The 23,674-nt window shown below is 39.5% G+C and overlaps 1 protein-coding gene across 2 annotated transcripts in view; it reads left to right on the forward strand.

The window, feature by feature from the left end:
• Positions 1 to 21,597, forward strand: part of galnt7 (polypeptide N-acetylgalactosaminyltransferase 7) — a 79,529-nt gene extending 57,932 nt beyond the window's left edge. The window contains exons 4-12 of one of the 2 annotated variants that reach the window (XM_008107581.3): positions 2,234 to 2,364; positions 2,609 to 2,688; positions 4,957 to 5,139; positions 8,093 to 8,210; positions 9,870 to 9,992; positions 11,708 to 11,926; positions 16,539 to 16,637; positions 18,290 to 18,418; positions 19,073 to 21,597. In XM_008107581.3, the coding sequence (XP_008105788.1) occupies positions 2,234 to 2,364; positions 2,609 to 2,688; positions 4,957 to 5,139; positions 8,093 to 8,210; positions 9,870 to 9,992; positions 11,708 to 11,926; positions 16,539 to 16,637; positions 18,290 to 18,418; positions 19,073 to 19,210 (1,220 nt within the window). In that variant the 3' untranslated portion in view covers positions 19,211 to 21,597. Of the gene's footprint in view, positions 1 to 2,233; positions 2,365 to 2,608; positions 2,689 to 4,956; positions 5,140 to 5,290; positions 5,474 to 8,092; positions 8,211 to 9,869; positions 9,993 to 11,707; positions 11,927 to 16,538; positions 16,638 to 18,289; positions 18,419 to 19,072 lie in introns of both variants that reach the window. The other variant, XM_003219051.4, reaches the window with a different exon arrangement.
• Positions 21,598 to 23,674: the final 2,077 nt, after the last annotated feature.

Below are 23,674 nucleotides of genomic sequence, written 5' to 3' on the forward strand. Positions count from 1 at the left end.
TTATCTATTGCTCCTGCTTTAGAAGAAGGTTTTAAAGCCAAACTAATTTCTCAGATCTTGAATGAAGGATGATACTGTTCAGAAGTAATAGAAGGATTTGACTCAACAGTTTTATATCTGTACATTTTGGAATGTTAGTGATGTCCCCCTTTAAAAAGCATGCATAGTTGTTATCACGTTACAATGGTAAAATTTCAGTGGACTTCATCAGATAGCCTTGAATTATTATTGCTATCCATATGCAGATACTTCTCCTTATAGTATAGTGAAATTTCCCAACACTACAACTAAAGGTGTAATCCATACTTTATTTCATAGTTCAGGACTATATAGTTGTCTTGTGCATTTGTATAGAATTAACTGCCTGTTTCTATTTGTACAATTTGTATGGCCCTATTTCCATCGGTTATGGAAACAGATGCCAATGCAAATGGGCTTTTCCATCCAAGGTCTGAAAAAAACAAAGCGCCAGGGCCTGCCAACCAGGGCCTACATCTGAGCGGGCCTGGCACTTGTCCATAGGCCCTGCAAGTCGGGCCTACAAACATCAAGCGATCAACGGCTCATAGGCCCAACTCAAAGGCCTACAGCTGAGCGCTCAACACTCATAGGCCTGGCAGGCAGGGCCTACAGTTGAACGCCAAGCACTCAATTCTCATATGCCTTGCGAGCTGGGCCTACGAGCTTCGAGCGCCCAACGCATGGCTGTAGGCCCTGCCAGACAGGACCCACAGCCAAGCGCCAAAAATCAGATGACCAAACAGCTACCTCCCCCCCCCCCCCCCCAATTTCATTGCTTTTTCGTTCCAGAGGGGGTTGTAACGTCCCGTGCCATCCAAATGGATGGCACGGTACAAAACCAGGAAAGAAACAGATGAAACAGGATTCAGGCCCAACTCTACGATACAGTCAGTGGATGAGCATGTGCAAATGGTGCCCTTGAATTAGAATATCGAGTAGGACTTGCCTTCCTGTTGGATATCGAGATGAGACATTAGCTTTCATTATGAGTGTTGCTAACAGAGTTGTAGACCTTTGGTCCTCTGAGTGTTTTGTATTTCAGCTTCCAGAATACCTGAGCATTGGACTAGCTAGCCAGGACTTCTGGGAGCTGAAGACCAAAATACCTGGGGGGAAAATAAATAATTCCAAAAGTGCTAGTTATATGCAAAATTGTATGTGAATCTAGGAAAGTAATAGCACCCAAAATGAGCAGATACATAAGGAGCAACATAAGTCAGAGATGTTACATAGAAACTATATGGAACAGATATGCCAGCTATTGCCCCTTATACAGACACACATTGCATTTTAAGAGCATGCTACTATCCTGTTTATCTCCACTGCTTTTCTGTTCAGAACAGAATATAACAGAGGTGTATGTGAGCATCTCAGATTCTTCATCCAGTTTGTGCACAGTTAGCCAATGACATAATGCTGAGAAATTGCTAATCCCTAGCAGTCTTTCCTTGCCACATTTGCTTGTGATAGTCATAAATATTGATGAAGAGCCATAGGTGTTTTCTTGGAGACATTTCTGCATCTTCTTTGCATCTACACCTGCCTTCCAGTTGAGACATTATTAAGATTTATTGTGGGGCCTGAACATTACATCTCCTGCACCATTGCTTGAACTTTGTTGCCTTATAAGTGTTCACATTTTATTATATGAGTTAAAAATCTTGATTTTACTTTTATTTTATTTTATATTTTGGCATGTCAAAGAGCAGTGATTTGTCCCATTCCTGCAGTCCGTCCAGGCTTTCTTACAGCAGAAAAGTGAACAGAGAAAAGATGGGGCACTTGATACATCAGGACACTCTCCGCATGGTTTCAGCACATGAGTAAATTGCTGGAAAAGTACTTCAAAGCTTGTGCCTTTGTATTGCCAAGAGGGTCAGATGCAATTAGGAGACCTGTGTCTTTTTTTATAGAGTCAAACAGCCTTTTCTTGAGTCTGGCCTTTCCACCACTATAAAGGCACATGTCTTTTCTACTTCCCTGTGTACTTTTTAATAATCTAAGTAATGTTGATAGCAATTCGGAATTGAGCTTACCATCAACAAATATACCCATTAGTGATGATTTAATATTCTTATCTTCTGGGAATCTAGATATTTAATTAAGTACATGCAGTTTGTTTTCAGTTTTTTAAAAAAAATAGTTTGTGTTGTAAGCTCCAAGCTAAATATTTTATAACATATATGGAAACTTCTTTTTTATTATTTGATAGCACACTTAAAAGAGAGACTAGAGGAGTATATTAAGCAGTGGAATGGCCTTGTAAAGATTTTTCGAAATGAAAGGAGAGAAGGTTTAATTCAAGCTAGAAGCATTGGAGCCCAGAAGGCTAAACTTGGACAGGTAGAACACTGTTTGCTAAATAAAACCCTCCTTTCTCTACAATCTACATTTTGCTTTTAACAACCTTTTAACCACTTTATTATTTTAACTGTAGTTCTTAATTGCAATATTGCATATAGTGTTTTAAAGATAGTTGTTAAAGCGATGTCAACTTAAAATACAAAAACACACAAGTAAATCAGTATGTATTTTGTGCAAGGAAATCTCAACTGAGTTGAAATCTCCTTTCCTCTTTATTTTAAAGGTTTTAATTTACCTTGATGCCCACTGTGAGGTGGCAGTAAACTGGTATGCACCACTAATAGCTCCTATCTCTAAAGACAGGTAATAAATTCTGCTTATTTCCATATTTCAGAAAGTATTTAAAATAGCCTTATATTTTCTTGCTCACTCAGGACAAGTAACAGTGGTTTCTGGGTGAGTAACTTTCTAGCTCTTTCTCCAAATGCCCAAATAGTTGTCTGCTGGTTGGTTGATATAATCTTGTTTTTATATGCAAGGCTATTCTGGGGTGTGTGGGAGTGATAATTGCATCAATAATTCCGGATTTGCCAAGATTGGGTATTTGTAATACTACAATTTCTAGTGTTTTAGCAAACAGATAAACTAGAAAGGAAGCAGTCTTGGAATAATATACATTTGGGATCCTATAATATGGCATTAATGTGATACAGGTTTCCATTTGGTCAAACCCCAATATACAAGGGATATCTGGAAAGTAAGCTTACAAGATTTGTTTAAAATTCAAAGAATGAATGTACAGTAGAGTCGCACTTATCCAACATTTGCTTATCCAATGTTCTAGATTATCCAATGCAGTCTGCCTTTTAGTACTCATTGTTTTTATAGTCAATGCTTTCAATACATTGTGCTATTTTGGTGCTAAATTCGTAAATACAGTAATGACTACATAGAATTACTGCGTATTGAACTACTTTTTCTGTCAGATTTGTTGTATAACATGATGTTTTGGTGCTTAATTTGTAAAATCATAACCTTATTTGATGTTTAATAGGCTTTTCCTTAATCCCTTATTATCCAACATATTTGCTTATCCAACATTCTGCTGGCCCATTTATGTTGGATAAGTGAGACTCTACTGTATTTTAATAAAACTTACATGGATTATAGCATAGGTATTACATTATTTTTCCACATAATCACCATGCAGTTCAGTACATGTTGTCATCTGTGGGATGAGTTTTTTGATGCCTCTGTCTAGAAGTCTCCTGCCGCCTTTTTCAGCCAGTTCTCTTTGAGTAAATTTCAGACCCCGTCTACAGGAGTTGGTGGTGGTGGAAGAGGAGGAGGAAGCAGCAGCAACAGAGCCGGAGATGGGAGCAGAGGCGAGGCCAAGGCTGCCTCTTGGCTGGAGGGGCTCCCCAAGCTGCTGAGCCATGGCTGAGCGCACCCGGCCCAACATGCTGCTGCTGGAGCGAGGAGGAGGAAAGCGACAGGGAGGAAGAGGAACATGCTGCCACCTCCTCCTCTTTCCTCCTCCTCCAGCATGTTCATCTTCTTCCTCTCCATCACCTTCCTCTTCTTCCATCTCGCGCTGGTGGCAGCATGTTGGGCCAGGTGCGCTTGGCCATGGCGCAGCTTGTTGGGTTCGGCAGCTCGGGGAGCCCCTCCAGGCAAATGGCATCCTCGGCTCTACCACCGCCTTGGCCCCTTCCTCCTCGTCACCCTCTTCCACTGCTGCCAGCTCCTGCAGATGAGATCTGGCAGTTCCTCGAAGTGAACTGGCTGAAAAAGGCGGCAGGAGACTTCTAGACACAGGCATCAAAAAACTCGCCCCACGAATGACAACATGCATTGAACTGCATGGTGATTATGTGGAAAAATAATGTAATACCTATGCTATAATCCATGTAAGTTTTATTAAAATATATTCATTCTTCTTATTTTTTAAAAAAAATCTTGTAACCTTACTTTCCGGTTATCCCTTGTAGTTAAAATGGTGTGAAATCATAGACACCTATCTCTTCAAAACTGTGTTCTAAAAGTGCAAACCATAAACGTGGTTGAATTAGAAAGCATGATGTTGGAACTGACTCTTTTTTTTCCCTTTTCATCTTTCTGTGCCCTGTAAATAATAAAAATAATAGTATGGTAAAAGAGCTTATTTGGCTTTCTACCTTCCAGCAGAAAAACACCAAGCCAGTTTTCAAATGCATATATTAAGTATATCCAAAGATAGTTCATTTACTGTCTAGCTTTAAATCGGACCTATTTTTATATGTACATGTTTTAGCCAACCTAGTCTCACAAAATGGCAGTCCCTTTGAGTACAGCAGTGTTTTCCTAACAAAAAACATATTGCTTCTATCGTTCCCCTTGAAAATATGTCTCCTAAAACTATGAATGAAGAGGTAGACTAGTGTACCGATGTTCTGCTTTTAGTGTGATTGTATTCTTATATTACTTTAAATTCATCCTGCTCATTCATAACCTCCTCCCCACTTCCTTCTAAAAGAATAGCAATGTTTTGTATGCTTGCTCTAATTACATTGGAATAAAGTTTAAACGGTAGGCAATTATATTGGATTAGACAGCTTAACCTTGTCTCTTCCCCTTCCATAAATGTTTCAGAACTACATGCACTGTGCCTCTAATAGATTACATTGATGGGAATGACTATTCCATTGAACCACAGCAAGGTGGGGATGAAGATGGTTTTGCCAGAGGGGCCTGGGATTGGAGCTTGCTGTGGAAGCGTATTCCATTAAGCCACAAGGAAAAGGCAAACAGAAACTATAAAACTGAGCCATATCGGTAAAGAACGCTGTTTCATTCTATTGATCTTTGTAGCTCATGCTTATCTAAATCCTGTCATTTTCCCCCTTTCTTTTCCATGAACCATGATTCGTTTAAATGTGCCATGTACCTGCTCTCATCCTCACTGCCACCACCCATAATCCTGCAGAACCACATGCACTGTTCCGCTTATAGATGTCATAGATGGCAACACTTATAACATTGTCCCCCAAGGGGGGGGTGACGACGATGGGTATGCTAGAGGAGCATGGGATTGGAGTATGCTGTGGAAGAGGGTGCCCTTGACCAAACGTGAGAAGGAAATGAGAAAGACAAAAACTGAGCCGTATCGGTAATCACTAAACCACTTACACGTTTCTCCTTTTCCTAAGGGATGTGCTAAACTATTAAATATACTTGCATGAACTCTTCAGATCTTTAAAACAATGCTAACCAAAGCAGCTACTCTGTCAGGAGCATCCCTCTTTTCACTAACTCACAGTCAGGCTCTTCTAATGGTAGTCTTACTAACTCCCTTTGCACTACTCTGTAATGTACTTTGCATACTCAGTTCTCTAAGCAAAATACAGGATAGTTCTTAATTGGATTGTTTCACAAAAACATGTGATCTGCCATTGGACCTTCGGGCTTTTTAGAAATGGCTTAGCATGCTTGTTATGAATAGCACACTGTTAGGAATAGCAAACGTTTCTCTTGTTCGAGTGCATGCATACTGCTCATGGTTTTTTTTTTTCTTTCACTGTGTCAGGAGCGACTTGAGAAACTTCAAGTCGCTTCTGGTATGAGAGAATTGGCCGTCTGCAAGGACGTTGCCTAGGGGATGCCCGGATGTTTTACCATCCTGTGTGAGGCTTCTCTCATGTCCCCGCATGGGAAGTTGGAGCTGACAGACAGGAGCTCACTCTGTAGTCCTGCATCACAAGGGTTTAAGCCATTGCACCACCAGAAGCTCCTACTACACATATTAACCAGAGATGGTCAGGCTGGCCCTTTGTGAAAACACAGCTACTATTGGCATATGTGGTTTTATATAGCCACGAATCTACACATTTAAAGACCCAATGTATTGAATGGGACAAGACAAAAGCCAAGAGGTTCCTGTGATTTCTATCTTTCCTTAAAATCACTCTGAACCCGTAAGGTCAAGGTAGTGTCCCTGTTTGGGCTACTGGAAAGACCTAGTTAATAGAAGTGTAATATTTGAGTCAGAGAGTTGGCCAGAGCTCCATCTAATCCAGGCATGGGCAAACTAAGGCCCAGGGGCCGAATGTGGCTCCCTGGGCGCTTACCTCAGGCCCTCATTTTCCCTGCCCACTTGGCATATGGATGTGGTGGCCCGCCACATCCTTATGCAGAAAAGATGGGGGAGGAAGGCATGAAGCATCTGAGAGCCTATGGAATGCACTCAGCCGCCGCGTGTCTCGCCCTCCTCCCAGCATAGGGACAGTGTGAGAGGCCCTGTCCTTATTCCGGGAGGACGGCTCGAGGAAAGCACATAGCATTTGAGAGTCCTCTGGATCACTCTCAGACATCACCTGTCTCGCCCTCCTCCTGGCATATGGCCAAGAGGACAGCCCGAAGATCGGGGGAGGATTATTGGGGAGGTGCAATTGCCTCATGTCCCGATTTGGGAGGAAAGCAGAATAGAAATTAATAATAATAACAACAATAATAATGTCTTGTTTTCTTTCCAGCATAAGGATGGGGTGAGCAGCCCTGACCTTATGCCAGGAGGACAACCTGAGGATGACCTGCCCCCTCCTGACCTTGCCCTCTCTCAGGCCCTCCCAGGCCTGTCCCACCCAGGGTGTGCTTGGCCACCTGTCTTCCGGCCCAACCGGGTCTGCAATGCGGCCTCAAAGAAAAAAAAAATGCCCATGCCTGATCTAACCTGATATGAAATCATGCATCAGGAAAAAAAATGCTGCTTTTTTATGCATGCTAAAGTAAGCTAACAAATAAAAGTGTCATTTATGGATATTTCCAGGAAGGAAACGTAAGGTTAATGAGTCTGCATACTTCATTTAGTTTGGTAAAACGACTCAAAAATTCCTTTGATTCTGTAGTCCTGCCTTCATCAAATAATGACCAAACTTGATTTTCGCCCTAAATAAACCAATCACTTAAAATTTAAACATACATTTGCCTAGAAAGACTGAGTTTTTCCCTAATATTGCTACTCTCCTTCCTTAAACTCATGAGGCTGTGGTTCTGCTTTAATTCCGCTCAGATTTACTAATTTTGCAACTAGATTTACTCTCATTTCAAAGTTCCTTTCCTTGCTAGTAAAGTAAACTATATTTTCTTCCTCTTTGGTTACCTCCGTGCTATTTTTAAAAATAAGGCTGCTTTTTATTTTGCTCTCACTGTATGATGTCTTAGCTATATTTCCAAAAGAAATTCTGAAGCTTTATTTTTCAAATTTATGGTGGTTCTTTCACATATTCCAGTATTCAAATAAGTTATTGAAATAGAAATAGATTGAAGGCGGAAACTTGGGCATTTGAGCATTCTAGTTAATTTAGCCATAGACTGCCATTTTTGTTTTTGCAATAAATAGTTTATATAGTAGGTATGGTTTTGCCACAACTGTGCAGAATCGAGACATGTTCTGTGACTTCTGCAATTGAAAGCAAAACTGGTGGAAGTTCAGCACTTGATTCCACTGTTCCCCCTTTGAACTGCAGCCTCTGGAGTTACTTTTGCTTTAAATAACCATTGGGGGAGAAAATTATATAAACTATTGGTTACATCTTAATTGAAATCTGGCTTTCCCAAACTCTTAATCGTTACAGTTTGCAAACAGAATTTGAAGCACTTGCTTCAGACTTCTTAACCACCATAAAAGCTTTATAATTTCTATGTGCCTGAGAATTACCAGCTGCTTCTTCAAGTTTAAAAGCTTTCCCTTGTGGCATACAAATTAGTCTTGATTCGCTCTGTCTCCTAGATCGCCTGCGATGGCTGGTGGATTATTTGCCATTGAGCGTGACTTCTTTTTTGAACTGGGCCTCTATGATCCAGGTCTACAGATTTGGGGTGGTGAAAACTTTGAAATATCTTACAAGGTAAACAACAAAGCCAAACAAGTCGGTAATTACCATTCTCTCCATGTAAATACATAAGTGCTTTTCAGCTCAGTTCTTAAGCTCCTAGATTGGTCCAGGATCTTCAGTGTCATCCTTTTTTTAGTTATTTGGCTGCTAGTTTGTGCTGGGCATATAGCTGTCTCGCATGATATTCTTGCTCTCTATTGCACTGTAAGAAATACGTCAAATCTTAGATATGTGATCTTTCTATAAACTGTTCCAGAATACTATCAGTACCCATTCGACTTAGCAAAATGTTTTTAATCGTTAGGAGTGAATGTCTTTTAATAAGAAATATCTGATACTCATAGACTGCATCTCATCTCACTGTAGCTCAAGAGATTCAGTTAATCCCATTCTAATAAATTTATAAATTACAGTTAAAATTCCTCAGATGGTTAATTTTTTTTTGTGTCAGGAGAGACTTGAGAAACTGCAAGTCGCTTCTGGTGTAAGAGAATTGGCCGTCTGCAAGGACGTTGCCCAGGGGACGCTTGGATGTTTTGATGTTTTTATCATCCTTGTGGGAGGCTTCTCTCATGTCCCCGCATGGAGCTGAAGCTGATACAGGGAGCTCATCCGCGCTCTCACCAGGTGGGATTCGAACCTGGCAGCTTTCAGAACAGCAACCCAACCTTCAAGTCACAAGGCTTTAATCCACTACGCCATTGGGGGCTCCAATTGTTAAAATGAACAACTATTTAATATTTCTAAAAAGAAGGGTGCTCTCAGTGGCTCAAAGGGTTAAACTGCTGAGCTGCTGAACTTGCTGACTGAAAGGTTGGTGGTTCAAATTCAGGGAGCTGAGTAACCTCCAGCTGTTAGCCCCAGCTTCTGTCAGCCTAGCAGTTCGAAAGCATTCAAATGTGAGTAGATGAATAGGTACTGCTTTGGCAGGAAGGTAATGCTGCTCCATGCAGTCATGCCGGCCACATAACCTAGGGGGTGTCTACAGACAACGCCGGCTCTTCGACTTAGAAATGGAGATGAGCAGCAACCCCCAGAGTCGGACACGGCTAGACTTAAACGTCAGGGGAAACCTTTACTTTTACCTAGGTAAAAGTAATGCATGTGTATATAGATGTGTGTGAGAGAGAGCGCTTGTATTTAGGCTGCCCTGGGATTGATCACAGGCTTGTCCATCACAGGATTTTATGCTAGAATGCCAAGAAATGTGACACAGTGGATTTACAACTAAACTTAATGTCAAGGGGAAACCTTTACCTTTACTTACTAAAAAGAAGGATAAGATTTTTTTACTTGATCTTGTAGAGCTTTGATTTTATTATAAGAATATGACGTTGCGTGAATTTCTAATATTACCTTACAGACATGACTTCAGAAATTGGCTGAAACCCATTTCTGAAATGATTTACTCTTGTCTGTTCTTTAACATTAGGTGCGAATTATAATTATTGGACAGTTGAAATATAAAGGACACGAGGCATTTTACTGTAGGACAGCATTTTGGATTTGACATCCTGACAGTGACCCTGGAAGTCTTGAAGTGTAATTACAGCTTACCCTGACATGTAATGTGTCCTGTCTGAAGGAGCGATTTTCTGACATTGTAAATGAAATTGTGATTACCATGCTTTTACCTGTTCATTATAATTGAGGTCTTATTTCAACTTTTAGATTTGGCAGTGCGGAGGAAAGCTGTTGTTTACCCCCTGTTCTCGCGTTGGGCACATTTATCGTCTCCAGGGATGGCAAGGGAATCCACCTCCAGCATATGTTGGGTCATCTCCTACGCTAAAGGTGAATCTTGTGTCTTTAAAAGACTTTGAGCATTTAATTGATAAATTACACATTATATGCTATTTCCGATACAAATATGTATGTGTCTGCAGCAGAGCACGAAAGTAACACATTTCAAGGAATAGCAAGTTAGTTTGAAGAGATAATGGGGGATTATAATACAATATATTGTATATACAGTGTTCCCTCACTTATCGCGGGGGTTACGTTCCAGGACCACCCTCAATAAGTGAAAATCCGTGAAGTAGGGTAGGGACACTATATTTTTTCTATGGGAGGAGAGCAAACCACAGACCACTTACTACATTGCAGTCTGTAATTATTTTAGCAGTTACAATACAGTGTTCCCTCACTACTTTGCGGTTCACTTTTCGCGGATTTGCTATTTCACGGTTTTTCAATAAACTCTAAAAGACTATTATAAATCATAAAAATTACAATTTACAGTCTAAGGAAGGGCAGAAAGAGAAGCCAAAGGGGGAGAAAACAAGCCCAATCAGCAACAGGAGGAGGAGGAGGCAATTTATCTACACTCGATTGGTTGATAAAGACTTAAAATAGTGTATAACTACTAAAATAATGTATAAATATTAAAATAAATACAGCGTCCCTATTTCGCGGATTTTCACTTATTGCGGGTGGTCCTGGAACCTAACCCCAGCAATAAGTGAGGGAACACTGTATACAGTACACCTGCAGAGAAGAAGAATGGAAGCTAAATAACCCTTTTTTTATTTCCAACCCTTCCCTACCCTCCCCCCAATCCCTTTATTTCTTCCTTTCCCGCCCCTTCCAAAACCCTTTGCAACCTCAAAAACCCACAAAACAGTGAAACTACCACGATAAATGGTTACATTAATAGTTATTGAAAACCCACAAAACAGCGAGGGAGCAAAAAGTGAACTGCGAAGTAGCAAGGGAACACTGTACATATAATATTGATAATAATATTATAATGTACTACACTATAATACAAATAATAATACAATATATTAATTATTATATATTATATAATACATGTAATATTACTAATAATATTACAGTATAGTGGTATAGTACAATATAGTAATATATAATGCTAATATTGTGCTATGTTAATAATATAATATATTGTATGTGCATATAACTTGTAAGCCGCTCTGAGTCCCCTTCGGGGTGAGAAAGGCGGGATATAAATATAGTAAATAAATAATAAACAAATTACAGTTGTTATTTTGTAAGATTAGTGGCACCATAAATCCAACATTAGTCTCCGTGGTTTATTTTTAAATGATTGATAACAGTTAAAATGTAATGCATTAATAACACAGCCTGACCAATAAAAGGTTTTTTTCTTGGTGTCTTTGTTTTTAGGCCTTTTCTGGGGTTATTTGGGATGCTGATTCAAAAAATTGCATCAGATAGAACGCATCAGCTCTAGTTTCTTAGATATGGCTATCATGATTTTTATGGGCGAGCAGTTGGTAACTAATATATGGCATATGTTCTGTATCTCATTTTTCCTGAGGGTATTTTATTTTTGAAAACACGTATTTTTAATAATATCTTGTTGAATTAAAGATAATGCATTATAAATATTGACAATTTTCCTTTAAAAAATGCCAACCTAAAGTGGATGTTTGAGGACACTAGCATAAAGTTCAAATAAGGTGTTTATTTTCCTTGTTTATAACATGCATTCATTAAGACTGTGCCATTCCCCCACTTCCCAACAGAATTATGTCCGAGTTGTGGAGGTCTGGTGGGATGAATACAAAGATTACTTCTATGCTAGCAGGCCTGAAACAAAAGCCCTAGCCTACGGCGATATCACTGACCTGAAGAAGTTTCGGGAAGATCACAGATGCAAAAGTTTCAAGTGGTTTATGGAGGAAATAGCTTACGATATCACGTCTCATTATCCTTTGCCACCCAAAAATGTGGAATGGGGAGAGGTAGGAGTAATTTTTTGGCAGGTCTATGGGCATGTGTCTATATGTATATGTGTCTATCTATCTATCTAAAGTCAAAGTTTGTATGTTTGTTTGTGCCAGAAAGGCTATTGCTAAGTCAGTGGTTTTCAATCCGTGAGACCCCAGGTGTTTTGGCCTACATCTTCCAGAAATCCCAGCCAGTTTATCAGATGTTAGGGGTGAGCTCCTGCTGTTAGCCCCAGCTTCTGCCAACGTAGCAGTTTGAAAACATGGAAATGTGAGTAGATCTATAGGTACCGCTCTGGCGGGAAGGTAATGGCGCTCCATGCAGTCATGCCGGCCACATGACCTTGGAGGTGTCTACGGACAATGCTGACACTTCGGGTTAGAAATGGAGATGAGCACCAACCCCCAGAGTCGGACATGGCTAGACTTAACGTCAGGGGAAACCTTTACTTTTACCTAGGTAAAAGTAATGCATGTGCATATAGATGTGTGTGTGAGAGAGCGCTTGTATTTAGGCTGCCCTGGGATTGATCACAGGCTTGTCCATCACAGGATTTTATGCTAGAATGCCAAGAAATGCGACACAGTGGATTTATGCTGGGAAAGAATCACTAGACCAAAGTCAATATTTGTTAAGCTTAGGATGTATCCAGAGAGATTAAAAAGATGAGACAGTTCCTGTTCTTTCCAACTTTATGTTGGCTATCCATCCATACATGTTTTGTTTATGCCAGAATATTTTTCTGTCAGTATGATCGTTCGGGTTGTTTTATTTTAACCCTATATAAATTTGGAAAGAGCAGTAACAAAAGCGGGGACTTTCCGACCTGTCTGGATGCGCCTTTAGTCTGCATTCCTACTTCTGAGACTTCCAGGCCTTTTGAACACAACCATCAACACTTCAAAAACAGCAGCCTGAAACACTGCAAGTTTTCATACTGGAGTTGGCAAACCATCTAGCATTATATCTATGTGTAATTAATGTACTTAGAATTTCAGATCTACCAGGATCTTGCCAGTAGCAAAAAAAGTGCTATCGTTTCCTGCATTAGCCTCACATAGGTTTGGAACTAATTGCTTGGATTACAATCAAATGCTAGTTTTGACTGGTGCTCAGTTGTGCGAATAGACACACATCCACATATGCACAGCAGAAAGCTATAAGAATGCGAGTTCCCACATGTCCCTTGGTTGTGTGTTTTGAGTCTATTCTTCCTAAACCTGAAGCAGAAAGCACATCACATGAACTAATGAACTTCTACAGAGCTCACTATGCAAACTGCTTGTTTAGGAAAGCTTTTGAAGACAGAAAACATTGCTGCCATTTCCATTGCTCATATTACTGGCTGCACATAAAAGGATGTGGTGTTGCAAATCTCTTTTATTTTTCCAGCTCACCAGCTTGGAAGTTGTTGAAATAGTTGTCCTGCCTGTCATCGTAGACTTGCAGTCCTACAGGCCTTAGAATCTGTGTGGTATTCAGTACTGTGTATGGCATCATTATTCATGGCAAGACCCCCTGAATAGATTAATATACTGAGTTGCATTAAATCAAAACAGAGGGAAACGGACCAACACACAGCGCTGTAAGAAGGATGACAGCTGGGGCAAAGAATGTGTTTAGGAAAAGGATGAACCATACATACAGTAATTAAAAGGAAACAAGGCTTTCATGGCCGGAATCACTGGGTTGCTGTGAGTTTTCCGGGCTGTATGGCCGTGTTCCAGAAGCATTCCTTCATGATATTTCACTCACATATATGGCAGGCATCCTCAGAAGTTGTGAGGTCTGTTGGAAGCTAGGCAAGTGGGGTTTATATATCTGTGGAATGTCCAAAGTGGAAGAAAAAACTATTGTCTGTTTCAGACAAGTGTGAATGTTGCAATTGGCCAACTTGATTAGCATCAAATAGCTTTGCAGCTTCAAAGCCTGGCTGCTTCCTGTCTGAGGGAATCCTTTGTTGAAAGGTGCTAACTGGTCCTGATTGTTTCTTGTCCAGAATTCCCCTGTCTTCTGGGTGTTGTTCTTCATTTACTGTCCTGATTTTAGAGTTTTTTAATACTGACAGTCAGATTTTGTTCATTTTCATGATTTCCTCCTTTCTGTTAAAATTGTCCTCATGCTTATGGATTTCAGTGGCTTCTCTGTGTAGTCTGACATGATAGTTGTTAGAGTGCTCCTACTCATCCGCAAACCCAATCAACGATTGGGCCCCACAGTTTACAGAAAACCTACACACACAGATAGATATCTATATAAAAACGCCAACCATCACCCAAGTAAAAAAGAAGCACAATTAAAGCCCTGGGAGACCATGCAAAAAGAGTCTGCAAACCTCACTTCCTCCAAGATGAGAACCACCTAAACTGGGCTCTGCAAGCCAATGGATACTCCACCACAGACATGAGAAGAGCTGCAAGTCCAAGAACAAGCCACGCGAGATCCACCCTTAAGGAAAGTGTTCTTACCCTACATCAAGGGAAGAAACACAACATACAGACTATCTACAGACCCACTAAGAAAATCCAACAAATGCTACATTCAGCAAAGGACAAGAGGATCCTCTCATTTCTGTAGGAGTCTACCGTATACCATGCAGCTGTGGACAAGTCTCCATAAGGACCACCAAACGCAGCATTGCCCAAACACCAATCAAGGACATATGAAAGGCACTGCAGACTAATTCAAACAGAGAAGTCCGCCATAGCCGAGCACTTGATGAACCAACCTGGAAACACAATATTTGAGAACACAGAAATGCTGGACCACTCTTAACAGCCACCATGTCAGACCACACAGAGCAGCCATTGAAATCCACAAACATATCGACAAGTTCAACAGAAAGGAGGAAACCATGAAAACGAACAAAATCTGGCTACCAGTATTTTTTTAAAAAACTCTGAAATCAAGACAGTAAATAAAGAACAACACTCAGAAGACAGGGGAATTCTGGACAAGAAACAACCAGGGCCAGTTAGCACCTCTCAACAAAGGATTCCCCCAGACAGGAAGCAGCCAGGCTTTGAACAGCAAGGCTATTCAATGCTAATCAAGCCGGCTAATTGCAACATTCACACTTGCCTCAGAAAAACAAGAGTTATTTCTCCCACCTTGGACATTCCACAGATATATAAACCCCACTAGCCTAGTTTCCAACAGACCTCACAACCTCTGAGGATGCCTGCCATGGATGTGGGAGAAATGTCAGGAGAGAATGCTTCTGGAACATGGCCATACAGCCGAGAAAACTCACAGCAACCCAAAATCAAGGATTTTTTTTTAATTTTGTTCCAACGTTTTCAAGCTGTGGATAGTCAAATCCATGGATATAGAATCCATGGATACAGTGAGCTGATGTATCTGCACTTCTGTATGTTAATAATTGTACTGGCAATGCCTTACAAAGACAGAAATTGCCATTTGTATAATCCCAACCAATGCTTAATATACATTTCTCAGGATCCTGAAGATATACCTTCTTATTTCTGGGGATGCTGTACTTGTTATTTTTCCGACTGTGGTCGCTATGGTGTAACTAAGGAAGAAGCAAGCCAACCAAAGTCTGCAGTTAATATACTCAGTCCTGATGGAATGAAATTTGAATGACACAGTGATAGGAATGAGATTAGGAGCTGTTCTTGATGTTGACAGTGGAAGAGATCAATAAGAGTTTAAAAAGCATACACAGCATTAAATGCTGATGTGTTTGGTTAAGGAATTGGAACCAGAAGTGAATATAGTGAGGACAATATGCTCAAGTGCATATATAACTAGCAGCAAAACAAAAATATTGAAATATTGAGATTTTGAAACACAGTAGAGGCTGCAAAATATGTTGTGCAATCCACTGGTACATAAAATTGGGAACAAACATTTACCAAATGTACACAATGAATCACATTAAAGAGAAGTAAGCCAAAAGAGTGGTCCTTTTTAATGTGGGTGTGCTTTTTCAATGAATGTACAAAAAGCCTGGAAGGAGATGACTCACTTGGAATAATGAATTCATTTCTTTTGCTTTCTAGATACAGGATAGTACTTTAGACTGTGCTGTAAATACTTTCTATATAAAAAATGTCTCAATGAAATCCATCCTGTTGCAGCATGTCTAAAATAATCTCTCTTTCAACCTTACATGATTTTGCGTTTCTCTCTTTCCTGGCTCTCCCATGTGGCTTGATATGCACAGATGCTTGATTTGTGAGTTATGATAGTCTGTAGCAAAGATTATTAGGCCTGTTTCACATCGTTGTGAAAAGTGGATTTTAGTATACAAATATTAATCTATTTAATATTTCCTTATCTTTTAAATTAATATGCAAGTGATCTGTGAACACAGGGCTGTTTTCTCTCTGTGTGAGTCTTGTATACTTCTACTAAACATTCCTTGAGATTACAATGTGGGTGACCATGATGTGCTTTTAATATAGCTGGAAGTTGGATTTTTGTCTTGCATCTTTGAATAATCCTTGACATTTGGTATATCTCTGTATGGGTCCAGTTTAGGGACCTGTTCATTGATTCAGAAACCTGAATATGTCATTTTCTCAGAATACCGTACTTCCTCCTTTTTGATTATGTATTCTGAACTATGTAGCTACAATATAAACTATAAATGTGTTTCAGATCAGAGGCTTTGAAACTTCGTACTGCATAGACAGTATGGGCCATACCAATGGGGGCTTTGTGGAACTCGGTCCATGCCACAGAATGGGAGGAAATCAAGTAAGTAATCCCAAAGTAAGGTGTTTTGAATTAGAACCAATGCCAAAATAATATTTCCCTGGAATTTTTGTAATATTGGAAAGAATGTTAAATTGGTTGAACCACAATCTCTCTCAGAGCATTGGGAGCTGAGGTTTTCCAACCTTTCACACTAATTCTGTAATTTTATAATTTCAGTCTTATTTCTAAACATGAGTTGTCTTGAAATGTTTCTAGAAATGAAATACTCTATATTCTTAAGTATAAATCAATCTCAGGGATAAGTCAAGGGCAGGTTTTGGAGCTGCGGTGGTGCAATAGGTTAAACCCTTGTGCTGCTTAACTGCTGACCTGAAAGTTTGAATCCGTGAGGTGGGGTGAGCTCCTATCCGTCAGCTCCTGCTAACCTAGCAATTCGAAAACATGCAAATGTGAGTAGATAAATAGTTACCACTTCAGTGGGATAAGGCAAAGAGAGGCTCCAAGCAATCTTGCCAGCCACACAATCAGGAAATGACAACGCAGGCTCCTTGGCTTGAAAATGGAGAAAAAACCCAGAATCAGAAATGAGCACTGCCTCCAGAAGCCAGAAATGAAAGGAGAAGCCTCTGCCTTTGTTTGTGTTTGTGTGTCTCATTGTATATGGTTGTAAGGCATTGAATGTTTGCCTGTGTATGTAAATGCTGTAATCTGCTCTTGAGTCCCCTAGGGAAGAAAGGCGGAATATGAATAAAGTTTGTTGTTGTTGTTGTTGTTGTTGTTATTAGGCCCAGAATTACAGAAATTGCTCTGACTCATGGACAAGTCAAGGGCAAAATCTTGTGTTCCAAAATGTAAAGGACGAAGGAAAACAATGCTAACTTATAATGGTTCATGTTCACCCTAAGGCTGGGTTGGATGAGAAAGGAACTAAATTGTGGCTGTGCAATGTGTAGGAGGCTTGCTTTGGAATGTTCACATGCGCCTATGGCATGTGAGCAAAAAGGCCCAGCTTAGGGGAGAAGGAATGAAGGAGCCAGGGTTGGCGAAAAGGCCATAGAGACCACCTCGGCTCTCTGCAAGTAAGGGACTTAAAAAGTACTGTCCAAAAAGGGACTTCTGCACATGGAATTCAACAACTCTGCTTCCCAGAGCATCCCTTTTGCGGAAATCCCTATCACCTTTTGGGTAGTGCTTCTTGATCCTCCATTTTTGGTGCCCTCTATATGTTTGAATTTCATCTCCAATCAGTTCTGGTCAGTGTGGCCTAGAGGTGGGATATACATAGGATGGATGGACGGACAGACAAAATGGTCAAGGGTACGGGGAACATATGGCGGCCACTTTAATAGAATGTAATTACTAATGAACTTTTAATGTGTGGTCCTATCAATATTTTATCATATTGGCTATCCTCGTGTTTCAGCATGGACTTTGGTTATTACTGAAATGTTCTGCCTTTGTGTTTTAATACTTTTGGCGTACACCTTCTCCAAATCTAATAACATGAGCAGTTCAACATTAAATAGCTGTCAAAGAATGCTACTTAAAATTCTTAAAGCAAAAAGCCAATAGACTCAAAATAATGTGGCAGCAAGAAATGTTTTCATGCATAGACATTGCTAGTTTTGCCATTGTTGATATAAAATACCATGTTTCCTGTGTTTGATTTTTTTTTTTTTTTTTGCATTTAGCTGTTCAGAATCAATGAAGCTAACCAACTGATGCAATATGACCAGTGCTTGACTAAAGGACCTGATGGAACCAAAGTTGTGATTACACACTGCAATCTCAATGAATACAAAGAGTGGCAGTACTTCAAGGTAACTCACAAGTGTCCAGTAGTTCAGATTAGAAATCCGGGCAAACCTTGATGTTGACTCCAACATGTAACATCAAGACAGGGTTGAATTTTAACATATGTTAAAAAGCAATGGTTCTTAATCTTTTTGGGTCACTTTCTCCATGAAAGCTCCCTCCAAAGAAACACGTACACAAAATTTAAGATGCAGCTTATTTTATTGAATTGGAAATTGATTACGTTTATATAGATGAGTGTGGAATTAAAAAGTTACAGTTAATATTTTGAAATATTATTTTTAAGCACCATAACTTGAAAAATCTGAAATAACAGAAAGGAAATTTAAAGGTGGAAATCATTTCACCACCCAGTTTGTGGACTTTGCTCATTCATACGGGAATCATATCACTTTTCTCTTCCAAAAGGACCTGAGTTCAAATAGAAGTGTGCCTTCTTTGCTCCTTTGTGTTTTGCAGTATTCAGCTTCTTTTGAATTTTTTTGTGATTGGAGTCAGGATGAATGAGTGCAATTGAGTGCAATTTTCTGAATTAGCGCCCCAAATTACCCCGGGAACAGCCTAAAAACCAAGACACCAAAGAATTTTCTTTGTTGGACTGTGTAATAGAGTTTGCTGTTAAGATGTAATTATGGGGGGTTTTTGTTTCTTTTTTCCAGAATTTACATAGATTTACTCACATCCCTTCAGGAAAATGTTTGGACCGTTCCGAGGTTCTGCACCAAGTATTTCTTTCAGAGTGTGACTCCAATAAAGCAACACAAAGCTGGGAAATGAACAATATCCTCAGTGTGTAGACAAAATAACCTACTGAGAAAATCAATTTGTCTAAGGACTGAAGATAGCCTGAACACTGCTGCAAAACTTTGTACAGCTGAAGCCTGGAACCTCCTGATCGGGATGAAGGACATAGGTGGACTGTGATAGATTTATCATCTGCAGTTAATGTTTACAAAAACTGCTCTTACCTTAAAACTTTAATAGATGTTTACATCTCTTCTTTGTTTGTTTGTTTTAGGATGTTCTTTTATTTAAAAAATTAGTTGATAGTATAATGTGCTTTTGACTTTGTTTCTGTTTTATTGAAACAAAGCTAAAAGCTCCGGCTTGGATCCAAACCAGTGTGAGGTTGCTTCCACTTGTACAAGAGGGTATTTTCTGCTCCCGGTTTTGGTGGCAGCCCCGCCGCCCGCCCCCCAAAGCCCCTCCGACGGAGCTTTTGGGCCGACTGTTTCAGTGGAGTAAAGGGCTGGGAATTGGCAACTTTCCGCCTGTGTGTAAGTGCCTTCCACTTGTGCACAAGCAGGGGGATTGGATCCAAGCCTTTGTTGCTGTTTTTTGGGATTACACTCAGGGGTCTGCAGGCAGTTCTTTTTTCTTCAATGCTCACACTTGAAAAAAAGGTTAGAGTAACCAGACTTTGCTATATAACATGAACTTATCAACCTGTTGTACGTTGTTTTGATTTTTACATCTTACCAAGCACTGCCACAGGTTTTTTAGCCAAGGTGGCCTTCTTTTCAGTCATGCTGCTTTTTTGGAAGGTGAATTTTTCAACGTATTCAGTGCCTCCTTAATTTTTCCTTCTTAGTTCACTTGAAAAGTGTTTGTCATAATATGAGTCTGTCGAGGTGTCTCCTTTGGATCATAATGATTTAGTAACACCCTCGTTATGTTAGGAAAAAATTGCCAACATAACTATTGTACTCCTTATTCCATATCAATAAATAACTAAGAGGCACATGTGACACCAGGAATGCTTTGTAAGGGCCAACATAGCAGTGGGATCTTTAAAAAGAAGGATCTAGTTCGTATACTGGGTAGCACTTAAATCCATGAACCACTTGTGAAATATAGCATTAAAGTGGCTAAAGTTTGGGAGTTTTTTTTGCATTATCAAACAACCTGAAATTTAGCACTGATACATTCAGTGGAAGTGAGGACTGTATATTATCACTCAACAGCAAAAAGCTTCCCTGCTGTATCATGCCTTACCAAACCTGGACATGTTGAAGCTCAGTGTCTATATCTGCACAATGCAGAGAGTAAAAGTGATCCAGTTTACTTTTTATTGAGAAAAATAATTTGGTTGAAAATGAAATAACTTTCAAAACTTAAAAAAATCATTTTACCATCCCTCAGCATTCAATGATTTATTGCCAATTAGATAGATTTGTGTATAGATTAGAAAGGAGCTGAAGGGTAAAATATTTAAATGTTTATTCTGTGCATAATTGACTTCAGATGCCCTCCTTTCTTCCAGATAATTAAGGGGATATTTGAACCTTAGAATTTTTCTTGATACTTTCATTTTTTGTTATCCCAGTTATAGAACTGTGCCATAACATGAAGAGAAAATCAACTTATTAAAACTATTCAAAAACTGTAACTAGAAAACTTTTTGTTTAATTTTATGCTATTGGGTACACCGACTCAAGTTGGATTTAAAATAAGCATTAGTTCAAAATTAAATTTTAGGTAATCAGAATGAAATTGCAAATGTACCTTAGTTTCAGTGTTGAACTCTTTGATCATTTTATCAGCTTGTAAAACGGGGTAACAGAAGAATCACATTTTGTTCCATAGAAGACCAGATATCTTGTCTGACACCATCTTTTTTAAGCCTCCTTTCAAAGTTGTGAATAATTCAGAATAGAAGAGGAAAAACTGGAAAAAAGGATACTAAAGGTATAGGGCACATTTATTGTTTTTGTGTACAAAACTGATTTACTTTTATGTGTGACAGATATTAATTTAATCACATTACTATGCATAGATGAAAGAGATTGCACATAGATTGTGCTGGTGTGTATGCGTGAAGCGGATGTTGCGTGCAATTCCATTAAAATCCAATACTGTGTGTGAATATGGATCTGTAATTTTACACTTCAAATCTTACAAGAGAACAGAAGCTGTTACTCCTAATGACTTTTCCTACTGTAACCTGCTTTTGAAAAAGTAGATCCCATATCCTTGCTTTGTAAGTTGATCACTATGCATTTCTACACATTTTATAAATTTGATTTATGCAGATTTTGATACACTGTATGTTTCTGTAAAGATTGTAAAAAAAATCCTCAAAGGTTTTACGAGGGATAAATCGGGAATCTTATGTATATCTTAATTCTGGATTGCTTGTTTTTTTAGGTGAGGCAAATAAATTTTAAAAAGTGGGTTTATTATATTTTTGCACTGAAAGCTGTGTTTTTCTTGGTAGTGTACATCTTTATACATATACGATTTCTAAAAGGATTCTATTTTACTTTTTTCATGCCCATGTTAAGTATTGGGAGAGTATTCTGTAGTTCAGATGTAGAGAAAATGCCGGGCGTGGATGATCCTACAGAATACCCCACATCGTTTTTTTCAATTGGATGGGTGAAAAAGGTCCACACACATATACACCATTGTGTGCTTCTACCTTGCTAACAAATTCCAAGCTACAAAAAATGTTCAATTTCTGATCTATTAAGGCTTAGAAGAGAAGGCATGATACTGAAGCTAAGCCAGCCTTTGTAAATCCTTGCATGCTGTTACTGGTTAAAAGAAACCAGTAACAAATAAACTCCCACATGTTAGTCTTATCAATACAGGACAATTACAGTAGTTTGGCACAACTTCAAACGCTATGAGAAAAGCCTGTAAGATCACTGGAGCTTGTGGTTTAATAAGGTTTTAATTCACTGAAGAGCTCTAATGTGTATCACACCGAGCTACAAACCCTAGGATTCCATGGGATTGAGAAATGGCTTTTAAAGTTGTATCAAACGAATCTAATAATGCAGTGTGAATAGTCAGTGCTCATCCACAGCTTGGAGAGAACTGATATTCCAAAGGCATATAAAAGTCTCAACTTTTAGCTTTAGTATGTTCGGGTACAAGATCAAACTTATGTCAAAAGCGAATTGAAGTCGCTTCTGGTGTGAGAGAATTGGCTGTCTTACAGAGATGTTGCCCAGGGGACGCCTGGATGTGATGCCATCCTGTTAGGAAGCTTCTCTCATGTCCCTGCATGGAAAGCTAGGGCTGACAGATGGGAGCTCACCCCATCTCAGATTCAAACCAGCAGCCTTTAGGTCAGCAGTTCAACAGTTTAACCAATACGCTACCACGGCCCATAACATAGAAATAAGTGTTTCTGACACTGCTACCCAAATAGTGCACCAAGGCTTCCTGTCACAGAAAAAGTTCTTTGAGAGGGTTATTTCCAACGCCATCCTTTTTTAATATATAAAGTCTCAAGATCCTGTTGGAAACAGGATTAGCCTTGGTTACTGCTTCAAAGGGAGACCCCCCAACGGGAACAAAGGTAAAAGGTAAAGGTTTCCCGACGCTGGGGGGTTGGTGCTCATCTCCATTTCTAAGCCGAAGAGCCGCTGTTGTCCGTAGACACCTCCAAAGTCATGTGGCCAGCATGACTGCATGGAGCGCCGTTACCTTCCCACCGGAGCGGTACCTATTGATCTCACATTTGCATGTTTTCAAACGGCTAGGTTGGCAGGAGCTGGGGCTAACATAGGGCGCTCATTCCACTCCCGGGATTTAACCTGGCACCTTTTGGTCCGCAAGTTCAGCAGCTCAGCACTTTAACACACTGTACTAAAACCACCTGAGTATTCCTTGCCTAAGAAAACCCTTGCCTAAAGGCATATATAAACACAAAACATGAAAATCCCATCCGCCACAAGTATTTAAGTACAACCTGTCCTGCAATTATTTCCTCTAAAAATTTATATTAACCCATTCCTTCTAAGTGATTGTGGTGACAGGCTAATAGGAAGAACATTTAGGACAACTGAATTATTGTGGTTCAATTATCTAATTTTTATTTAAAACTTTTTAGCATATCTCATCCATTTGTTGGCATTTAGGATGTGCACTCTTCTGAAATTTAAAGTAGGAAAGTATTGAAAGAGACTTTCAACACAGAATCAGATACACTTCTCCACCTGTTTCCTAAAACTGAACCAAGGGAACATTTTATGCAAAAACTGAATTATTCAACAAACCTTTACTAAATGAGGCAACAAAACGATAAAACCATTAATGGCATTGTATACCCCACCTGAAACAGTAAGAGTGCAAACATGCTATCACACATATTCCTGAGATGAATCACTGTTCAAACAGTGCATTAGATATATCAATTTTCTCTTAGACTTGCCAGTTTACAAGGAAATTTGTTTTTTGTAGTTATACCTCTTAAAGATGCCATTTTGTGAATAGGCAACTATGCCCCCGCCATTTTGCAACAGTGCAGT

The sequence above is a fragment of the Anolis carolinensis genome, chromosome 5, assembly GCF_035594765.1.
Source record: "Anolis carolinensis isolate JA03-04 chromosome 5, rAnoCar3.1.pri, whole genome shotgun sequence".
NCBI lineage: Eukaryota > Metazoa > Chordata > Lepidosauria > Squamata > Dactyloidae > Anolis > Anolis carolinensis.